Source organism: Camelus ferus, chromosome 5 (genome assembly GCF_009834535.1).
Source record: "Camelus ferus isolate YT-003-E chromosome 5, BCGSAC_Cfer_1.0, whole genome shotgun sequence".
NCBI lineage: Eukaryota > Metazoa > Chordata > Mammalia > Artiodactyla > Camelidae > Camelus > Camelus ferus.
Window position 1 is genome coordinate 62,893,755 of NC_045700.1, and position 24,380 is coordinate 62,918,134.

The 24,380-nt window shown below is 33.4% G+C and overlaps 1 protein-coding gene across 6 annotated transcripts in view; it reads left to right on the plus strand.

Annotated features, from left to right (window-relative positions):
* ERBB4 (erb-b2 receptor tyrosine kinase 4) overlaps positions 1 to 24,380 on the plus strand; it is a 982,069-nt gene that overhangs the window by 750,379 nt on the left and 207,310 nt on the right. For all 6 annotated transcript variants that reach the window (XM_032479938.1, XM_032479940.1, XM_032479941.1 and 3 more), the window contains one exon: positions 23,198 to 23,330. In XM_032479938.1, coding sequence (XP_032335829.1) covers positions 23,198 to 23,330 — 133 coding nt within the window. The remainder of the gene's footprint in view (positions 1 to 23,197; positions 23,331 to 24,380) is intronic.

Consider the following 24,380-nt stretch of genomic DNA (forward strand, 5'->3'; position numbering starts at 1 on the left):
AAGCATTGCCTTTTAATGTAAACTTTTGATTGAAATATGACATATATAGGGTAAAAGTGTATAAAACATAAGTGTAAAAGATCAATGAGTTTCTCCTGATGAAATATTTGTGTAATCATCAGCCGAATCAAGGAACAGAATAATATCAGAACCAGAAATTGCTTCCTGTGACCTATTCTGAGGTTAACCACTGCCCTGAGTGCTAACCACATAAGTCAACTGGTCTGTTTTTGCACTTTATATAAATTGAATCATACACTATGTACTCTTTACCTCTGGCTTCTTAGGCTAAATATTATATTTATAGGATTCATCTATGTCACTTAAGTTAGTTGTCATTTTTTTCATTTATATAGTATTTTGCCTTTAAATGATTTTAAAAACATCAAATGAGTGATATGTCTTATTAGTAAATTATTTTTAATGAAGTAAACAGAGAAATTAAATTCTAAAAATAAGGATATGGTAGAGTGAAGTGATTTATACAACAGTGGCACTTTGGCATTTGGGCACAGTTAAGACCAGTTAGTACAGCTGTTTAGAGCAAGGCCTAATTATGTGGAAAAGAAAAATCAATGAGAGAATGAGAGAGAGAGAGAGAGAGAGAGAGGGCACCTAAGGACCAAACCAGTTTATAAGCCAGTGTCCAGTGTAGACTGTTCCTGTCTGCATGGAATAATTTTTCCCCCCGAGACTTTGGTCGAGTCACCGCACTGTCACTCTGAAGTGTGTTTTCACTTTTGCTTTGATGATTTTCTTATAATCACTGCAGCCAATTAACAAGAGGCAATGTAGGATGGTGGTTAAGTGTGCCATCTTTGGAATCAGATTTTCTGAGTTCAAAGTGAGGTTCTACCATTTCTTAGACGTGTGACCTACAGTAAGTTTCTTTAAATTACCTGAATTTCACTTCCTTTATTATAAAATAGGAATATTAATATCATTCATAAATTGACTGTGAAGATTGAATGAGTCCATAAAACAGTGCCTGGTTTAGACAAATCACTCAATAGATGTGATTATTTATTATTTCTCTAGACATTAACTATGTTAAATGTTGGGGATGGAGGAACATACCCCTCCAGGAGGAGGGAAATCTCTCAGAGGTACCTGGGGAACTTTGATGTGCACTTCTGTCCCTTGGGTAGGTCCCTGGAGGGAGGGCATTTCTTTCTTCATCTTAAGAATCACTGTCATAATGAGGGCCACTGGTACCAAGGGCAGTAGGTCGTAGGCAGAGGTATCTGCAGAGACCCAAGAAAGTGCTAAAAGCATGGCGATAGGTTACATTTGTGGTTTTCAATGCTAGTAATTGAGGTTATACAACTCAAAATCAAGGCATATCTTACTATATATTTCGTATTTCCAACATTTAAACAAAAGTAGTTTAGGAATTTTCAATCCTTTTGCTTGCCTAGATTCCCAAGCTATTCCTTATAATCTCAGACTAATACACCTAATTCAAATTAGCTCTGTCATAAATAGGTGACCATGCCCAGTAGCAGCATATGGGAAATACAGTTCAGCCCATAACTCCTATTAACCTGTAGGCCTTTATGCAGGTGAAGAGCAGAGGTTCTTGAATGTGAAAGCCTGGCTTCAAGTACTGACTTTACAATATCTTTTTCAATCTGTAAAATGAGGACAATAATGGTCATGTTTAACATGGGAATTCTTATACCTCACAAAACTGGTGTGAGGATTAAATGAGATAATGCAAAGGAGCTGTTACCTAGTATGTATTCACTAGTAGTAGTGATGGCTTTAGTTGAAACACTGGCAAAATAATCTTTTACAAAATCTCATGAGGTGATGTTCTATTAATATTTTATATATCAATAGGGCATTAATCCAGTAGTCCAATGGCTATGTAATTGACACATCAAAAATTTTCATGTTTTAGGTAAATTTCATATCACACTTCTAAATATAATACTTTCAAAGAATTAGAGTAGGCAGCTAATTGTTCCTTTTAGAAAACTCTGGATATCCTTAATTAATACCTGTTTTGAACTTAAAGTTTAAATCAGTGTGACTCTGTTCTTCAATTGTATTGACTTGATAGAATTAATTGACTTGTCAGAGCCTGTATATAAGGCAGTTTGAAATTTGCATGAAAAATTTAACTTGAACACTTTGGAAAAGAATTTATGACCCATGGGACATTTTGACATAGACTGGATAAGAGGTAAAAGTAACAAGTACCTCCTTTTTCAGATCTTTAATATTGCAGTAAATGCTTACCTCTCTGAAACAGGGTGGGTATATATTTAATTGAAAGCCGGGGACTAGTCTAATAATATTTCAGGCAATTTTCCATTTTTAAATTCCAAGATACTTCTTTAATCTTCTGTCTTGATTGGTTAAAGTAAATCTCAACAAAACATGATAGAAAATAATTGTTCTAAGTTTTGTAAACCATGTTTTAACTGGGAGATTATCCAAAAGCCACATTTTCTTTTAGTCACAGAAAGTCACATTGAGCATGCCAGTGTGGCCATTTCCAGATACTTAGAGTTCATACTCCCTACTGCACCGTTATGCTGTACTCTGCTTCCTAAACCAGCAGGAAAAGAGATTGAAGATTTAAATGGAAACAGGTGACATGTTTCCAATCTTGATCGACTTTCACCCTGTAAGCAGCGTCGTTCTTCCCTGAGCCTACAATTTGTGAATTGGTTTTCCACACGCCACTTACCTCACAGGCTGCTACTGGAATTTCTTCCAGGAAGATTGGGTAGGACAGAATAGAATTTTTTTTTAATCTGTGGTCTCCTGGAATATGCTGCTTATAATGAAAGTAATGCTTGGTATTTTGAAACTTCTCCATACTTCTTTTATCTGAAACAAATTCCTTAAATATAGCATTTACCTTTAATTTTCTTCCGTTTCCATCAAGAATCTTATGAAGAAATATGCTCAGAAAAGTTGTTTTATTATTATTCTTTTTTATATGCTTTTTAGTTTAGCTTGCACATAAGCTGTTTTCAAATAGGTTCTGACAGAACAGTGTATTAGATTCTATTCTATTTAATTTCTTTGTCAAATAAATATCCAAAGCTTTTTTAAAATCTTAGTTTCTTTCTCCATTACAGCTTAAAGTTGTTAATCTCAACAAGCAAAGATTCCATTGGCAAAGCATTTTTTTTTTTGGGTTAGTTAGCTATCTAAAATGTAAATGTTTTTTGAATTTGTGACAGAAATTATAAAAAACTATGAGATATATGTGTTCAAGCATTTCTGTCTGGCTATTTGCTCCAACTCAGTTATTCTAGGTGCTTCACAATATGAAATAAGGTGATTGAACTTAGTTTTAACTCCCTAAATCTCATATGGGCAGATACTTGAACCGTTTTATATTCCTGTCGCATTTTAATGCCTGTGTCACGCTTTTATGTTACGATATAGTGGCTATTACCTGAGAGGTCACATAACCGTTTATCCTTTAGCAGTGTGACCCATGTGTGATCTATGAGAGAGATAATGTGGTGTTCTTGGCAACACTTTCACAAAAGGCACAATCTTTTTTCTTTGTTTTGCCCTCAAGGAACTTAGTTTGTAACTTACGTCCAAATCAAATGGTCAAAATCGCCTGTAGATAGTTACTTTAGTTGAGTGGCAGTTGGGTTATTATCCCTAAGTCCAATAAATAAAAGTACACAGGCTTTTTATTATAAGCCTATCCTCAGTCCACCATGTTCTGTATATTAGATTTACTTTTGAATTATAGAGAGTTTGAAGAGGTGAAGGAGAGTATGTGAGTTTCTTCTTTTCCAGATGATTTGTGTCCCCCACTTCCCAGTACTCATAAAATACCAAAATTATCAAAGAATTATAAGGCAAGAGTGAAAAATCTCAGATCAGTTGTTGATAATTCCTGTCCATACAGTTCAAGTGGTTATTTTAAACAAAAGTATTTAGTGGCACAATGTTTCATGAGTGGCTTTGTTAATTATATCAGAATGCCCCCACATTGTTACAAAGCTTTTACAGATCCTAGAAACATTAATATTAAACTTGAACCCACTGACTGTGAAAATGTGACCAGAAGTCATACTTTTGGTTGGGAGTCAAAAGAGAGTTTAAGAGCATTGACTTTAGAACTGTAATAGAAATTCTAAAGATGGCATTATTGAGCTGGGGAGATGTTTATTTTTACTAGATAAGGGTCAGAGCAAAAATTCAGTGGGTCAAGGGGAATCATTATGAATACTTTTTCACTCTTTCCTGTCAGCATCTTTCCATGGTATAGAAATTATGGTGTTTAGAATTATTAATTTCTGATTTGGAATAATGTCAGGGCTGCTTATAATCAATAATCTCAAAATATCTTAAGTTTCATTAAAATTCACTACTGACAATCCAGTGTGTTACTAAAAATGGAAGCAAAAAAGTGAAACATATTCCTGAAGCCTTGGCTTCTTTTTTTAGACAGGTATTTACAGTTTTAAAAGTACTTTGCATGTGTTATTCCATGATTTGATCCCTGGCATTAGTTTCTTATAGAGTACAATTTAGAGGTGTAAGTGTGTCATCAGCATTACTCAGGATTTTTAATTGGGATATCGGTAGATTAGAATATTAAATTTCATTTCATAGTATTTTATTTCTAACTCATATCTTTCAGATTAAGAGCTGTCTAAATTGCAACCAACTGAAAATGTAAACCCATTCAAACATTTCTGTAGACGACACATATAGAGATGCTTTGACAATGGGCAAAGGAAATGAAACAGTAGCAAATATGGCAAAATGAACAAGGAATTCCTAATAAACAGGAATCACCTCATACTTTCAAAGGACTAAGATATAACTATGTTAAACAAGTTATATACATAGAATAGAATCCTGGGGGCCATACTGCAATTCCACCTACCTTACCTAGCATGGTGACTTAAGCATATAGCACTTCCAATGGTATCTCTCTTATTCTTTCTTGTCCTACAAGAAAGGAACTTTGTTTTCTGTGTCCTATGCAACTTTGCTATATCAGAACACCTTAAAATCTGTGAGAAGTGATTTATTCAAATGATTTATTCCTTGATTGCCTGAAAAAGAGCCAGAAGCAAACAATCAGGTAGTTTCTTAGAACTAAAACCAGGGTTCTTTGTACATTTATTTTCAATAAGGTGAGACCTCAATGTACACGTTGGCTCCAGGTGTTCAATACTCCATTTGTGAGCAGTAGCTCTCAGTATGATTAGAATCAAACTGGTCCAATGTTAACCCAAATTTACAGCTGGTGAGTCTTCCTCAAGAGTGCTCTAGACCTGCTCTGTCCAGTATGGTAACTACTGGCCACATGTGGTCATCGAGCCCTTTAAATACAGTTAACACAAACTGAGGTGTGCTGTAATTGTAAAATGTACACTGGATTTTAAAGGTATATGAAAAAAGGCATGTAAAACATGTCATTAAAATATATCATTAAACATGCCATATTAATTACATGTAGAAATGATACTAATTTTGAACATATTGGGCTAAATACAATTTTATTATAATTAATTTCATCTTTAAAAAATATGTCTACTAGAATATGTTAAATAACACATTGGCTAATATGTTAAATAGCACATCTGCTCGCATTAGATGTCTGTTGGACAGCACTCTCTAGAGCTGTCATCAAACTTTGAATACTTTTATCAGTGAAAACCTTTCATCACACACTCATCTATGGGATTACATAAACAGAATTTATGATAGATATTTTAAGTGATGAAATAAAAATTTAATATAAACAGAAACTAATTTTTTTTCTTACTTCCTCACTTTGAAGGTCACAGATTTTGATCCTAAAATGTGATCTCTAGGTGAAGATAGTAGGGATTTTTTTTCCTATGAATACTTTGGTAACAGTTTTACACACAGTAAGAATGGTGGACGAAATGTTTTTGCATGTTCACAGAAGAGTGTTTATTTTATCATCTTCAACAGGTTACAGATGGGATGAGTCAGACAGAGCTAAGGAGAAACATCTGTTTGTCTGAATCCATTGATATACCTATATGTTTATATGTGCCGCAGATCTTACAAACTTCTACAAGAGAAGACTAAAAGATGATCATTTGAGTCTGCATTTAGTATTCATAGTATTGTCTACTTTCTAAATTGAAAATTACTCAAATATTTGGATTTATATTGCACAGACTCTCTTAGAATTGCATTTTGCAGCCAATATTTCTATTAAAATATTATTTCAATTTTTACATATAATGAATGAACAACACTTAAGCAGAAACCTTTCTTAGGTACAGATCAAAATTTCTGTTTTTAGACAGGAAAACAGTCAAACTTATTCCCCCATATAACTTAGGCATACATTGGATTAGATCCTAAGTATCTTTACTTTTTTTTTTTTTTTAATATTTCTTGTTTAACTAAAGGAATCTAATTAACTGGGACCTCCTTCTGTGATGTGGTGGTTACATAAAATGATGTGTAGATATTAACTCAAATTGCTCTCTTCATGCTTTTTTTCTTATTACCTCAGCACATTACCTAACTAATCATTCTTTCATAAACATACAATTATTTTTATACCATGTATGTAGGCAGGAACTAATTAACAGAGAGCACTTTGATTTACCAACGAAATTCCTCACAGTGATTTCATTCTTTGCTGCCATCCCTCTTCAAACCAAAAGTCATATAATTTCATTTTAGTAATTTCACAGTAACTCGTAACTAGTGAGTGAATGATAAAGAAAAGGAAACCCACCTCGAATAAATTCTGAATGCTTTCGGCCATTGCAATTTTTATGGCATTCTGTTTCTCTGCCCAGAGTAAGGCATTCCATATGCTTGAGTCATTTATGGAATAATTATAGTTGCTATTTAATAGATTAAAAACAAAACAGCAATAACAAAAACCTCTTATCATAAAAATTTTGTCGAAGGAAAACAAATCTTTCTTTTTTAAATGAAAAATGCAAAATCTATTTCCAAAGCTGTTTTTTTCTTGAACCCCTGGATCCCAAATCCTGGAGTTCAAATCCCAAGTTCATATCCCAGAGTAAATGCCACCATTGTTCTATGCACCAAGAAAGAAAAGGATCAATGGAAAAATCAAAACACTGCTTCTTATTTCTTTCTCAGAATAGTGTTGCTTTTTCCAAAATCTTCTCAGATTTAGAGCTTATTTTTGCCATTCTTTAAAAAAAAATTCTAGTATATATCTATTAGGTATTACATTATCATATTTAATGTTCATGATATGAAATAGTTACCACCATTATCATTTAACAGATGAGGGTAGCTTCAGAGTAATTAAGCAATTTATAAAAAATCACTTAGGTAGTAAGTGGAAGAGCAAAGATTTGAGCTCAAATGTGTCTGATTGATTGTATAGATCACATTTCTTTCTTTCTACTAGGCTGGTTCCCAAGAGGAAGAACAGTTAAGAGCTATTCCTGTGATGAAGTTGACTGACTGTGTTATAGTCTACTGAAACGATTTCACCCACTGTCTTTCCCTTAGTCCTAACTTTTACCTATATAGCCTTCCTCCAATGTGTAAGATTTTATAATGCTTGTCCTAACATAGCATATTTTAGTCTAATAATACACCTGGCACTGCTTGGTCAAAACAGAGCAATACTTCCCATCACCTAAGCATATACTCCGTCTAACAGTAGCATAATATAAATATATTTTTACTTTTTCATATACTAATGCATCAGTGACTAATCCAAGACATTTATGAATAAACTGTAGGTGAAGTTTTTTTTTTTTTTAAATCTTTTCTAAAGTGCCAATTCTTTATAAACTCTGGACGGATTTGGTAAAACTACTATGGTTCCGTATGAGAACCACTTCCATCAGACCTGACGTTAATGCTGCTTATCAAAGGTAGAAATAAGAATCCAGACTTCACAGACACTCAGCAATAAAATAACAGGCAATACAGTGCTGAGCTTCAGCAGGCTTTTTCTTTAGGCTTCGCTCCCTAGTTTATGCTGTAAGATTTGTGGGATGCAGCAAAGTTGATTGAAAATAGTAATGAGTACAGAACATAGGGTATGAATCCTAGGTTGTGTATCACTTGGTTCTGTTCGGTAAGCTGAAAAAGGATTTCTGCTAAGAAAACAACTTCCCACTGTTGATACAATCAAACATACCATATTTTATTTGTTTTTGAAATGATGAAACAAAAAATCTTACTCCTCTATGTTTGCTACTGAACAATATCCAGCCAGTAAATATTCATTATATTTGCTATATGTCAAGCACCAAGAAGAGAATAAAGAAAAAAATTAACACTATCCCTAATATTATAAAATTTACAGTGTAGTGGAAGAGATAAAACATTCCATATTATTTTATAATTATTTATTTGCCGTTTTATTTACTATGAGGAAAATTGTAGGTAGATTGGATGGTGTTGGGATGGTAAGGAAAAGGAAAATATAACAGATAACACCTGGCTTTTTGATCTGAGTAACTGGGTGAGAGGTGATGTCAAACACTGAGGTGAAGGCTCAGAAGGAAGTGGAACAAATTCTATAGGGAAAATAAAAAATTTTGTCGTGGCCATCATAAGCTTGAGATGATTACCTGCTATGTGAGTGAAGATTTTGCATGGGCAGATAGTTACAACATTCTGGAGCTCAAGAGAGGAGTCTTGGTCATTAGTTGTATTTAAATCCGTAACATTGGCGGGAAGTCTACAGGCGGGAAGTGCAGATGGAAAAGAAGATTTAGGAATGATCCTTAAGATATTCCATTATTTAAGGGGCAGAAAGTGGAGAAGGATGTAGTATAACGAAGGAAATTAAGACAGGAAAATTGACAGTAAGAGAAAAACCAGGAAAAAATGAGTTCTGGAAGCCAAGTGAAGAAAGTTGCTAGGGGGAGGGGAGCGTGGCTAATGCTGATAGGGAATAAGCAGTGGTCATCTTATTTGACAAGACAGAGGTTACTGGGGAATCCTGAAATGACAGGAACAGTTTCCATTGGAGTGGTGGTGACAGAATGGGTTAAGTCTTGAAAGGGGTTAAGAAGAGGGTGGGAGAAGACAGAAATAGAGGCAACTTGTACAGAGGAAGCTTTCAAAAGGAGTTTGCTGCAAATGGAGAACATGAACTCAAGGGAAAGTGTTTTATTTGTTTGCAGTGCTTAAGTTGGAAAACATTATATCATGTTTATAAGCTGATAAGAATGACAAAAAAAAGAAAAAAACTATATTTCAAGAGATAATGAACAACTGTAGGCAAAATTTTCTTTAGTTATCATAAGGAATGGAATTTAGTATGCAAGTACAGAAGTTCGCCATGCAAAGGAGCAGGGACCATGCATCCACTGTAACTACAAAAAAATTAGAATTTATAGACAAAGATGCAGGCAGATAGTGGATTTTCTGGTAAGAAGATGAGGTCTGGGGTTTTAAATTCAAATATAATGTGTGCTAATGTTTGCATTTAAATTATCCTGACACTAATTCAGAAATCATCAATAATTTGCAATGTGTTACTTTACATGTATCCAACTGAAGGTCACCCTTTTTTTTATTTTTGCATGAAAAATGAAAGGCTGCAGTTTGCTACCAGTGACTCTAGACTCATTAAATTAGAAGACTTAAATATTTAGTCAGAATCTAACAGCATCCTCTGTATGTTCAGAGAAATTAACAGATTTCAGTACCTATAGTCATAATTGCAAAATGCCAATATATAACAATTTCTCCAAAATACATCGTTACTACAAGCATCAGCAGATTTTTTGTGCAGTTGTGCAGGTAGAGAACATTTGTACATCAGGAAATCAGGAAATTTTTTTCCTATTTCATTTTTTTATGCTCTTAAGTAAGGAATTAGGTTGTAAGGAACAATCCCTTACAAATAAAATATATTTGAGTCTGATTGTACTGATGTAATTAAATTTATCCTCAAGCCATGGTTCTCGTCTTCTCAATTTGTGCAGCATCCTCTTTTAAATCTAAAACAAGTAGAAGTAGAGTTCACCATCCCAGTGGTGAAAGCTCACTGGCTGTGATTTAGGTGTTTCTTATCTTTCCTTCTCTCTGTTTGTTTTTTACCTTCAATATATTTTAAAATGATATTTAAAATCACAAAAGTACAACATGCTCAGTGTATTAAAGTTAGAGTACATATGTGTACACCTGTGTTTATCCTTCTACACATTTATCTGTATACTAATACATATATACAGTTATAAAGGGTTTTGTTTATTTACAGATACGGAAACATCACACATTATTCAGCAACTTATTTACTCACTTAATTGTACATTACAAACAGCCTTCCAGTCAATAGCTTCTTTTTATGTTTGCATTGTTTTTTTGTAAAAGTAACATACCACTGATCCTGTATTAAAAGATAGTTAGACTGTTCCAAATTTTGTGTCTTTTACAAATTATAAGACAACATACATATATATATATATATATATATATATATATATAGTGTATCTGGCATTATAAAAAGTATGTTTAGCTTGGTATCAATCAGAATATATGGAAAATATTCCATTTTTTATTCAAATTTGCTAATCATTATTCAGAACATATTAAATTTAGATAAAATAGAACTACAAATATTGGAGTTAGAAAACATTTGAGTTATGGTCTCATTTTATTTACATTTATATAAAATTTTACAATATATTTTATATACCTATGTAAAATTAGAGTCCCATAAAAGTATGGCTGAAAGATTTTTGCCAAAGTTTGCCAAGAACTGCATGATTTAAAAATTTCTTCTAATGAGTTGTTTTCTTTATGGTATCATCATTCAGGTTATAAAGAGAATTTGATGGATAAAGAAGCTTAATTAACCTTCTTTCAAAGTTTGTTGATTTTTTTAAAAATTGGTTTTAAGTAATCTTAGATGGACAGATATACATAGATGGACCTTTAATATTTCAACAATTCATAGGATGACTTTGACCCTACACAGTTTTGAAATAATTAAGTAAAACTTAAAACTTGGTGAGTTACGGCAATGCTTAAACCTTTTTATAAAATCCTAAGACTAGATTTGCTTCGAAGGGCCTCTCCCTTGTGTTCCCTCTCTGTGGCTCTCACTCTTGCTCTTTTCAGTTACTAAGACATCATTACCTGATAATGAAGAATTGCTAGTATGATATTTTACATGTTGGTGACCACTGCATTACCCTCTTAAACTTACAGTTGGGAATTGTTTAAATTAGATTGCTTTGTTTGTTTTTGACTATTTTGCCAATAACTGAAGTACTAATATGCTCAGTGGTCCCAAAATGTACTCAAGAAGAGACGGTGATGTTTTCCAGTTACAATCCACTGCCAGGTAGTGAAATTAAGGCCTATTAAGTGTTTATCTCTTGTTCTGCTATTTGCCCTAAGAAAAAAATGAAATTTTGTGTGAACTCAGCAGGCATGATTGTAAGTAAAGGTGAGCTGTTTGCCTGGGTTAAATTCCCAGGTGGAGAAATAAAGATATGTAATCTGAAAAATTAAATGACTGAAAAGTAGAAAGTTTGTAGATATACATCAGTCAAGGAATTTATAAGGAATTAATATGTCTACTCCATACTACTGTTAGATTATGTCCTTAATGATCATTACAAAAGAAAGATTTTAAAATATCCTTTCCTGGATGTCCAAAGCAATACGTATTATCAAATGTAACCTCATGTTAATAGTATACATAATTTCAATAATAGAAAAATAATAGACAAAGAACAGATTAATAAAAATTAATATTCTAGCTAGGAAGAGAAGCTGGTTCATGTAGATGTGGGTGTTTTTTTTTTCCCTTGGTAGTAATGATTTCTTTTGCATGTAAATGAAATGGTTTCAGGCAAAGTGTAAAGTTGTCTTGCTATTATATTATTTCAATGTTATTTGAATTGACTTAGGTTCATTTTTTTCCCTTTGTTTATGTTATCTGGTGGCTCTAAATCTGTATTCAGCACATCTGCAGAATCATAACATCTTCTAAGCAATCGCTTCAGAAAAAAAAATGGGTTTCTCCATAATTAGAAACGTGCTTTAATTAGGGATTGGGCATTTATATAAGTTCAAAAGGGAGTTATATTGCTAAACATTGTTATTAGATGCTCTAAAATGTGTTCTTGTGATTTTGATCACAACAAACCTCCTCTTAGAATATAAAAGCAATCCATTCTATGTTTAAAACACTATTTAATGTGGGATGCAGTGACCAAAAGTCTTTGCAAGGAGGGTTTGTTTGTCTTTTCCCCCAGTACTCTGCAGAGTATTTTAAAGGAGGCAGACAGAAACAGCTTTACCCTCTCATTTTTCCCTTGGGTTACTTCCAGTCTACTATGGTCCAAGGCATTAGAAAAACTGGATACTCATGTTTTGCCAAGTTAAATGCTAACGAAGAACTCTGTTTTCTTCACGTTCTCTTTATTGATCTTCTAGTACAATATTTGCTTTAGGTTTGTAAATTATGAAAACATTTTACTACTTTTCAAATTTATCACTATTTGAAAATGGATGGCAATGGAAAAGCCGCCCGTTAAAACACATTTAAATTCTACAATTCAGAAACCGCATCCTTGAAGAGGCTTCACAAGCTTCTACTCAGGGTACTTGTTAAGTGTGTAGAGCACCTCCCCACCCTACCCTCGATAAAAGTGTTCGGTCAAGGCTGATGTAGGTAAAGCCTGGTGAATGGCCAAGAGACTGTGATAATTAAGCAGGTACAATAGAAAACATAAAAGAAAGGTTATCAGCTATTATCTAGAAAGGGAAGAGCCATCTGTTTCATCTTTTGTTTTTAAAAATGTCATTATTTAGAGATGATGCATTTGATAGTTCAGTGCAAGAAAAGAAGGAAAACTTGTAGTCTGGACACAGTTCCTTTAGGGCTTCACTTGACTACAGGTAAAATTAAGCCTGATGTTAGTGGCATCAACAAATAGTTTTATGTGTTATTCTTTAAAATACCCAAGTCTACAGGTGAGGGAGCTATTGCCTTTGGTTCCATGGATCAGAAACATCAGAGCTAGAACTGATGTCATTTTCTTGTCTTTCTGTTTTGGTAGCACCATGGAGGCTGCAGCTCTAAGCATTACACCTAAGGACAGAAGTGGAGAGACAGGTTCCATCATCTGTACATGTCCTTTCCCAGAATTCCTCTAGCCAACATTTGCTTTTCTCACATTGGCCAGAAATTTGTAGTATATTCACATCAGGATGGGGAGAGACAAGGGAAGTTATTCAGCTTTTTAAAAATCCCTAGATTAGAAGGTGTTAGGGAGCAGAGGATTAGGAATGACAATTGGGTTAGTCAACCAGAAATCTGACACAGTATGGCAGGGGTGAGAGATTAACTAAACTACTACAAGCAAACAAAAATAACATCTGGTCTGAGGATTAGTTCCACTGCTTTTAGGAGAAAATATTATTTTCCTATTAGTCTGAAATCAGGAATAAGCAAATAGTAAACATATACCAGCTACAATTCAAGAAGCATTAAATAAATAACTTTTCCCATTTTCTTTTCACTAGAAACATTTTAGAGCTACACTTTTGTAAGTTTAAAAATACATAGGAAACTCTGAAATTGTTGAAATATTTATGTGCTTTCAAGAGCTGATTTAAGATTAAAAGTATCTAAATATTTATAGAAGTAAACTATTCATTCAGTTATTTATTCATGTAATAGTTATATATTTAGTTCTTCTTTTCATGAGACAAACTAGCCTCCAAAGAAATATAGATGTTTGTGACACAGTTCCAAACTTAAAGGACTTACCTTTGTACTTCTAAATTAGAAATGCCATTGTTTTACCTTTAAGCTCTGAATATGTACATGTCCCTCAAGTTATTTGAAATTTACACATTGCTCATGAAAATAAGACCCTTAAAATGGCAACTCTATTTTAGAACTCCCAGATGAGCTAAATTAAACTAGAAGTCAGTTAATGCCGTGGGATATATTAGAAGTAAGTGTTACAAGATTAGAAACAAAAGAACATTTGCCCTCAAAGGGATAGATTTTACTTAAGTAGAGAAGAAAGGAGCTGTAATGAGCAAGGATCTAATCACGTGTTTGTAAGCGTTTTCCTAGCTTAAATTGACGTGGAATGTGAAAGAACACAGATAGGAAAAATTGCCACTTGATAAAATAAGAGAGACTCAGGAAGGAGCAAGCAGTGCTTCTGGGGAGGAGAAGAGGTGTTGGAATCAAAGTTTATTTTGTAACTGTTAAGACTGAGATATAAGATATCGAAGTGGAGATATCAATTGAATATATATTAATTTAGCGGAGAGGCCTAAAGATACAAATTTTCTTATCACTACTTAGGTAAAGAGATGGATGATATCATATCTAGGGAGTAAATGTAAGTAGACAAGAAATCCATCTGATGGGGAAGTCCTGGGACCCTTCTACGTTTAGAAGTCAGGGAGATAGGGAGGAAGCAGCAAAATAGAACTGAAAAGGACTGACCAGACTGAGGAGAAACTCAAGGAAAGATAGTGTTTTAACAAAGGGAAAGCGATCACTCACCTGAAGTAATATTAAGTGATTGGTTAAGATTAGATCTAAAAAATTGTTTAATTTGACCAGAAGGACATCATTGGTGACCATGACAAGAGCTGATTTAGTGGAGAGACTGAAATACAATGGGAATTAGTTAAGTAATTAAGACAGCAGAGGTGAAATGAGTAATTACAGACAACTATTTAGAAGATAAATGCAAAGAACATTTTTTTTTTGCCATTTTCACAATTGTTCCAAATACTAAAAAAGTCTTAAGTGAAGTAATTGCATTTTTCTTAAATATATTATCACCTAAAATATCCCATTTGCTATTTGACTTACTTAGTGATAGTTCTTGAGGATCTTCTTAGAGGATGTTATTGGAGGTTTAGCACAATATAAAAGTAGAAATAATAGCCCCTAGCCTCATGGGGCTTATAATTTATCTAGAAACAGATAAGATTCCAAGAGAGAATAATTATAAACAACTAAATTAAGGTTATTTTGTGAATGTATAAAAGAGATGCACAGTGCTTAGGGGAGATGCTCTTATAAATATGAAAGCAGAATGGAATGAATGAACTGGGTCACTGAGATGGCAATAAAATTGAGGACATTTATTAGCACTTAGTACTTTATGTCTGAGCATAAGACTGTTCCTATTACCCAATCACAAAATAAAAAATATGAAGTGGCCTCTTTCAGAATCATTATGTTTAGCTATCTTTTTCAATTACAGAACTCTAAGTCTTAATATTTAGTGCCAAACTTTAAATTCTCCAAAAAAGGGGAAGTCATTAGGACTCAAAATTAACAAAGATCCATGTAGACTTACTAAGTAAGGCCCCTGGCTCCAGTGTGTGTTACCCAAGGTTAAGAGCAGTTCCACGTGCAACAGTACAAACGGTATTTTCAAACGTATTAACTGTTTTAGACATGTGTTACGCCTACCAGTGATTGATTTCCAAAGGTTAGTAAAAAGATAAGAACAAAAATAGATTGAAACAGCAGACTTCATCTTAATGAGAGAAATCAAATCCTGTAAAATAGAAGTTTATTAGGAAAACAAAAGAGAAAGGGGGAAGGAAAGAAAAAAGGAATTAAAAGAGGCCCTTGAACCAAACCTTTTCTTTGCATTTTTAGCATTCTCAGAGGAGGGAAAAATGAAGTATTGGGAAGTTTTATAGGAAACGACATTATGTTATCTTTGTGGTTCTCTTTAATTAAAGATGTGAAGCTACTAATAAAATCAACACAGGCATAAGTCTAGATATTAGAGAAGGAACAAGTAGTCACAGAAGTGTGAAAGTCAGTCAAAATGATAACAATGGCTGAGTACTGTTCAGCTTCTCAGATCCATAGATCAGGAAGAACTGAACACTTCTCCTTCCAAATGTGTTTCTCCTGATTTCTCATGTTCAAGAACGGAATCAGTTGCCTTCCACTTACCCGGGCATGAGAGTCTAGCCATCTTTGACACCTCCTCTGTCTCTCATCACCATCAAGTTTATACATTCAATTATTTCTGCTACTATAAATACTTCTCTATCTCATCCTCTACCCTGTCCCTTGTTGCTACCAGAAAGGATTATTAAAATACCTAACTGCTCTTCTTGAAAATGTCTTCTTTTCCTGGCTTATCTATCTAGTATTTTAGAAGAATAATCTTCCTAATATACTCTTATAATCATATTTTATTGGAAGCAGAAAAGGTTTTGGAGTAAAACATGCCAGGATTCAAATCTTGACTATCCACTTAGGGTGCTTGTGGCCTGAGGCAAGTTAAATAACCTACCTCAGCTTCATAATACCTACGTGATCAATTATGTCAGAAGAATCGTTTGACACAATGCATATAAAACACCTGGTAAAAGTAGCTTTGTTCTTGAGTCCTGGAAGAAATGTTCAATGACCCTACATAGATATACTAAGTCCTGACATTTCTCCCCAAACTGTACTGGGTCTCAAAATCTCCTCCCATCTCTCTTCATCAAAAACATAAGAACTCTTTAAGGCCACCAACTCCCCCATTAACACTTGGAAATCCTCTCGGAGGACTACCACCAGGATAATAGATACTGCTTGTCTTTGCTTTTTTTTTTTTTAAAGGAAATTCAGTTTGTTTTAAGTCCCCCAAATCCTTTTAACTGTTTTCTCACTGAGAAAATAAAATAAGCTAAGTGAAGAATACATCTAAGTATCTAAAATCATAAAGGATTTAACAGACTTAAATCAGAATTAATACAACAATGCAGATAAAATGATAATTTGATTACACTAAAATAAAAAGATATAACTAAATATAAAAGCAAAGAGTTTGTTAGAACCCATAAATAAATTTGTGTACATTTTGTATTCTCTACTATCAAACATAGGGATTGAAGAAAAATCTGATGAATTGTAAATACAGTTCTCTAAAAAAAACCCAAATGAATCCAATGAATCAACTTAGAAGTACAACATAACATAGTTGAAAATTAATGGACTTGAGATTACAAGACATAAAATGTTAACATTACAGTTTATATTTGACCTTATCTAGGTATCTTGATTTTTCTGTTTTCTTATTTTAATATGGGGGTTATAAGATCTGTTATTGTGGAAATATACATAGAAAGAAATTTTTAATTAAAAATATACAGGTATTATTAGAAAGGAAGTCTATAGTCAATCTATTTAAATTATTTGAATTTAAGGGTGGTACATAGGATCAAATAAATCTCTGATTTACCTCTATGAAAGGGAATGTTTCTATATCAGGATAGAAAATCTTTGACATTTTCATTTCTATTAGATTATTCCCATTGAGAATGAAGTGAATTATTAGTGACTATGGCTATAAAATGCATGAGTACGTGACGACAGTCAAATCTTGTATACCTCTTATTTAGAAAGAAATTTTGCTGTTTAAACTGCTGACATAATTAATATAATATTTTTGACAGTGTTCCTGTTTCCAAAGTTGCATTCTTTATCCCAGTCTGCAACTGATTCTAAGAATTTTCTTTTATTAATGAATCAATGTGTTTTTGATCAACTACATTTTTTCTTCTAGCAAGAGCAAATTAAGAATACGAAATACATTGCTGAGGATACATTTAACCTCTGGCTCATCACAGACTCATGCTTTTGTCTAATGGTCACGGTAACATTTTCAGAGGGAAGATAGGGCGTATGATGATAGCCAATGTTACCTAATTGTATTTTTAAAAGAAAATATAAGATTACAGAGAATCATCACATCTAACCCTTCTTTGTGAAACATCCATTTACATTATATATAGGCTTATTACAGGTAGTAATTAATTTACGTCCCCGGGAAGTGAAACGTGTTCACTCCTAGATACTCCTGTATGAATGTGTGTGTTTATTTATTTATACATGTATTTGTCAAGACTTGTTATCACAGGGTGTCTTAGACTCTCTAAATTGGGCTAAGTGTGTATCAAAGGATAAACATTTGATTTATTACTCACATAAGGGCACTTTAAAGAGTGAATGAGTTTCTGCTGATAACTTAGCAGCAGGCAAAACTACGATCGTCCTGGCCGAAGTGAGGCATATGGTTCTCCAGTGCTTAAAGGTATTTGATTTAATGACAGTACTAAGCAGGATCTAAAGGTGAATTTATCAGGTCTTAGGAATTCAAGAAAGACTAGGTAGGTCCTGCTGTGTTTATTTTTCATTACCTTAGGGGAAGAATGTGCTTACGTGTGCTTAAGCTGAGTTATTTGATGGAGGCACTTCGCTCACAACTATTGGAGTCAGACACATAAATAAAACTCAGACTGGTCTGATGCAAAAGCATTTTGCCAGCATAATATACCACCATAAGGAAAAACCATGCAGATTTGAAAGGTAAGCACGACATAATAATGTTAGAGGCACTATTTTACAGTTTAAAGTTTAGTATACAGAAATTCCATGTTAAATTTATCTGACTATCCTGTTGCTTTCGTTTGTTTGCTTTCACCTTCTGTGTAAATTTTTTAACAATAAGATTAACCTTTAGTGCCCATAGATAAACAGTGAACCAGCTCCAAGTCTGATCCAACGAATCCTGAAAACCCATCTTCAAACTGTTTAATTTAGAAGTTTCGAAAAGTGGAGTGCTCTGATTTAAAGTCAGTACTGGGAGTGGCAAACTATACCATCAGTGTGTTTCAGGGCTTCGGATTGATTCCTTTATCTGTAGTTGAAAATTATTCTGTATTCAAGACATGAAGAAAAATATACCTATATTATAAATTTAAAATCCTTTTCTTCGGTGAAATTCATATAAAAGAATCTTATAGATTCTGCATTCTTTGGTGACTCCATTAGTTAAAATACCAATTTTACCAAGTTTACAATTTTAAAGAAAATACCACTGTACATTTTTTGGAAGGATAGCCTGCCCTTACCATGAAATGAAAATTGATATAACAAAATAGTTTTCAAACCATTTGAGTTTTAATCATACATTATATTGACATCACTCTATTTTATTTGTGATCAGTTATCTGGAAGGAAACAGATCAATAAAAGAAAATATTTGGATGTTTATAAAATCAAGTTCCATGTATTCTGTCACATTTTCCTCTGGTGAAGATTAACATGGTTCGAATATAGTAATGATAGATAAGAATGCACCTTATTATATGAGTAATATGGTTTTGGGAGACACTACTCTTTTATATATAACTGTTTAAAACAAGTAATTGCATTCAAGGCAATAGAATATTATATACATGTTGTCTCTGAACGTCTAAATGAAATTATGAAAACCAAGTTATATGCTTTTAAATAAATTAGCCAAGTTCATTTGTGACCTATAGTCCTTATTATATTAGTTTCTATGAGTAGTGGGAGGGTATCAGTTTCATTATACTATTTCCAAATCACAGAATAAGGTAGAATATCAATTGATAGCATCCTTTTAGCTAAGCTTGGACTTGTTACTTGAAATGTCCTATATTTGATACTTTAGAAGATCCTAACAATGTTTAATGAATAGGCAAAAGAGGAAACAAACAATACAGATAAGGGATTACAGTGTATCCTAGGTCCCTTTGTTTTGACCCTCATGATTTCAAAAACAGTATCACATCTCAGCCTCTTAGAGGTTACTCAGACTCACAAATGAGAGAAGACACTGTCTTTCAGGTATACACCTTAGCTGGCAATAGCCAGCATTAGACATTGGAGGGATATACAGCAATTTTAAAAAGCAACTTAAATAGCTATATCCTCTTATTCCAAAGTATCCTCATAAAAAGTGAAGTATTAACTCTCAGGAAAAAAAAAAAAAGTGTATCTATCATACACCTACAGGTATCTAGGAATCATCAAAATTGGGGGTGAGTAGGAAATGTGTAAGCAGTATTAACTTTTCTGACTAACCTGGTCTTATGAAACAATGTTAATTGTAAGAAACATAGTGGTAATTATATGTCTCAGACACATTAAGCTATAATGAATAAAAAATACTTGCAGAAGAACTTAGATCATAAAAGTGGACAGGGAATAGTAAAACTAAATCTTAATTGAAAAAATACATAGTAAACATTCAAAAAAAAAAAAAAAGAAAGAAAACAAAATGAGGCCATTATTGTAAAATAAAACTTTTAGACAATGATTTCTTTTTTCTGTATTTTTCTTAAATTTAACAAATGTTTATTTCAAAAGGAAAATAAATACATTGTAGAATATTAAAAAATGCCTGAGAGCAAAAATACAAAAATAAGAACACTGTAGTCATACTATTCAGAGACAACTACTATTTAGTGTCTTATTGTACATTCTTCCAGATCTTTTTACACACACACGTGATACTGTATACATTTTTTCCTGACTGAGCTCCTCCTGTTTTGTAGGCCAGTCTTCAATTTCTTGTCCACATCTTTACATGCCAGTACGTTTTCATCTCATCTACGACCTAATCCATATTCTAATTTCTCAAATTATCTAAAAAATATCTGTAAGCTGGTGTGTCCAAACTAGAGTCCAGGCCAGGATTGCATTTCATATCTGGTTGTTAAGAATATTAAGTCTTCTTCATCAAGATCAGTACCTTTTTTCATGGTATCCACTTATTAGAGAAAACAAGTTAAGTTTCCTTATAGAACATTGTCCCTTCTCAATTTAACTGGTTGCTTCCTTGTGGTTAATTTTTTTTTTTTCAAGAGTAGCTTTTGCTAGAATAAGAAGAATTTGCCCTCTTAAGATGTCTGAGAAAACAGTTATGTATGAGTTTCAGGTACAGAGACTCCATTTTTACTTCTTCAGGTTGTTTGTACCTCTATCATCCTACAGAATAATGAGAGGGAAAAAAGGTAAAGGAATACAAATCAACCAAGGAACTGCTGCAGGAAAATATTAAAAGTAAAAGCTGACCAGAAAAACATAGGAATTACTGTATATTGAGGTTTTGAATGTTTTATTTTCATTACCATGACTAAAGTAAGTAGTAATGATATGATAATTGATATTTATCCAAATTAAATGAAAAAAATAGTCAGGGATCTTGTTTTGTTGTATTGGAAGTGATTATTCTTAAAATGAAAAGCAAACAAGAACAAAAGAACATTTTCTTTTAATTTACAGTAACACTGACATTTTCATAAAGACACACCACTTTTTTTTTTTTTTGCAAAATAGATAAGCAGAGGAATTTTAGAGGTTAATTCAAATCTACAATTAACAAAATGTTAAGGACTTTTCTCAATCATACATAAATCCTTTGAAGTAAAAAACTGAGCTCAAGAAACAAAAATACAACCCTTTTTATAGTAGTGGCTTTTCAGGGATATGTTAGGCACTTGTGCTGAAAATAATGCCTTTAGTTAAAAACTTGAAATATTTTCTGAAATAGGTATTTAACTGGCATGCTCAAAAATATAATCTTACATACCAGGACACATCACAATGATGAGCTTGTTTTCATACTATAGTTTAATTTTCTCAGCATAGATTTTTATGTCTTTAGAAAATTCCATTTAGGAAAATCTAGTTGAATTATAGCAACATTTCAGTATGCTACAGTACTTTCAACTGTCAGGAAACAACCTTTAGGATGAACTAGCTTTTTAGGTTTTTCTGCAGTTTTGTATGACAATAATGTAACATAATCCTTAAAACACATGACTTCATTTATCGAAGAAGTTATACACATTTTCTTCAATAGCTCTTAAAATTTTTAAATTTTATTTAGGATCATCTGCTTTCATTATTTCTGGTCTGTCTTTGAGGAACAGTTTATCTTGGAAGAACAAGTAATTTATTTTTCTAAAAGAGTACGGTTGTATAGGATAGGTTCTTCTGCAAATAAGACCATAAAATATAAAACAATTTACTAGGGAAAGCATAAGCATTCAGGGAATTCTTTTTTAGTTTTGATATCTATCATGGCTTCATGGTCCACATCTATGTTTTTTGTTTGTTTGTTTAAATAATCTCTCTTTTTTCTGTCTTTTAAAAAAAATTTTTTTTTTTTTTTGGTAAAGGGGAGGTAACCAGGTTTGTTTGTTTATTTATTTATTATTTGTTTTGATGGTGGTACTGGGGATGGAACCCAGTACCTCAAGCATGCTAGATACACGCTCTACCATTGAGCTGTACCCTCTCCCCCCACCTATGTATTTTACTCTGAGTTGTTGGCTGTGGCATATAAAATTAATAAATTTGAGGGATCTGACCACAGAAGGCTCATAGATGCTACTCTACTCTAGAACAAGAAGTTAAGACTGCAAATGTTACTTTTCAAGTGAGGACAAAAATTATCTCAGAAAACAAAAAGGGTTCAGCTTCAAAAGTATACTGCCACTAACAGTGTATTAGAGAAACATTTTAAGACTAAAACTCTCTAGTCGATCTCTTCCTAATCCATTTTTAGTACTGTTTGCCTATCTTTATGTAATACTTAATATGTAGACCTCTTTATGGGTACCCAATGCTTAGTCACACTGCTAACAATAATGTTTACTCTGTCTAGTCGTAACTCTGAAAACCTGTCTGACCCAATTCTACATCGTTCTCCTGCCCTTTGTTTCAGCAGGATTGCCCTTGCCAGGGTTTGAAACAGCACTTTTGTCAATGCCTCTCTTTGTTGGTATCTGGGTAAGCAAGAGGTGTGCGGGGTTCATATGTCCTGAGACCCCTCATTTTTGGTTTAGACCAGTTGTTCTCAACTGGCAGTGATTTTGACAGGCATTTGGCCATGTCTGGAGACGTTCTCATGACTGACGGAGGTGTTGGTGGCATCTAGTGGATGGAGATCAAGGATGCTGCTAAACATCCTAAAATGCATAGGGCAGTCTCCCATAACAAACAGGTTTCCAGCCCAAATGTCAATAGTGCCACTGTTGAGAAAGAAAAACTGCTATAGAGAAAATGTTGAAAACAATAGTATATACTGAAACAATACTTTTTAAATGTATTTCTATTTTGTTACAGCTAAAAGTAAAATTAAACAATTTAAAATGTTCCTGTGTCAAAAATTTGGCCTATGTTCTTCATTTTGCTATCAAACTTTGCATTTTTCATCAAATGGCATGTTGTGGCTGCTCACTCTCAAAGATTAGTTGTCTTTGCATGGTGTATTATTTAAAAAAAAAAAAAAAGCACAGTTGTTACAATGAAAAAGTTTTGCGACAGCTCCAGTGTGTTTTTATTTGCATTTCTTCCAACTAGACTTGTGATATGTGGATAATCCTCTGTCTTTTCTCTCTTCATACTTCTTTTTTTTTTTTCCATTCTGGTTGGCAGAACTCCCCTAATTGCAGCTGGAGTCATTGGTGGGCTCTTCATCCTGGTCATCATGGGTCTAACGTTTGCAGTTTATGTTAGGAGGAAAAGCATCAAAAAGAAAAGAGCCTTAAGAAGATTCCTGGAAACAGAGGTGAGGTGTTTATTTCTTCTCTTCATATGTTTAAGGGTTTCCAGGTTTAGCAGGTTTTGATGATCCTCAGTTTTTTAATCCAAGGGAAAATTCTATTCAATTTCTTGCTGAGGGTCTGTATTTTAAAGTATGCTATACAAAGTTGATGAAAAATCAGAGTATGTAATAAAAGTAGTCAAGGCAGAGTCATGGCTTAAAGAGAGTGAACAGCAGGGGTCAAGGAAATGATCATTGAGCATTGATCATTGACGATAAGACAGATCTGTTTCTTTTGCGGGTTCGGGTTCCATTAAAAAGCTCTAGAACATCAAAGTAGCAGAACTAGAGTATATCTGGATAAGAGGATATCCCAGTAGCGGAACCAGAAAAATGTTAGAAAGAGAATTTTTGGGTTCAAAATAAAACCAGATCGACGAGTGACTTATACTTTAATTAAGGTCATTACATTGGTAGCCACTGATCTCATTACACTGGCAGTGAAAAGCTGAGCTTAAAGGGTAAAGCTTAGTTTTGTAATCACACAGACTTTATGAGACGCATTTGATATTATGCATGTTAGTTATTGTGACTATGTAGAGTACCCATAAAATATTATAATTTCTTTTATATTGCCATGCTGAGTCTCTAGCATGCAAGATAATCGTTTTCACTGTACAGGTTATGGGGGAAAACAATTACAGGAGACCATGCATTACTACATCCTTCTCAACTCGAATCCTACTTCTTTCTCATGATAACACACATCAGTGTCTGTCTGAACAGTTCAGAGCAAATCTGTTCTGAGACTTACTTAGCCTTCTTTGGGTTTGTTTTCCTTCTCACTCTCAGTGTGACAGTCTGACTTTTCCTCTTAACACTGACAGGAATAGAGAGATTCATTCATTCATAAATTTCCCACACTGATAATAAGTTAAATTTTAGCTCTTTTCCCTCAGAAGTTGACTCTCGGTAGAAGAAAGTTTCAGAAAGCTACTATACAGTTACATATAAGAAAATACTTTCTAGTGGTTAGAAGTTGTGTGAAATTAGAACGGCCTGTCTCATCAGTAG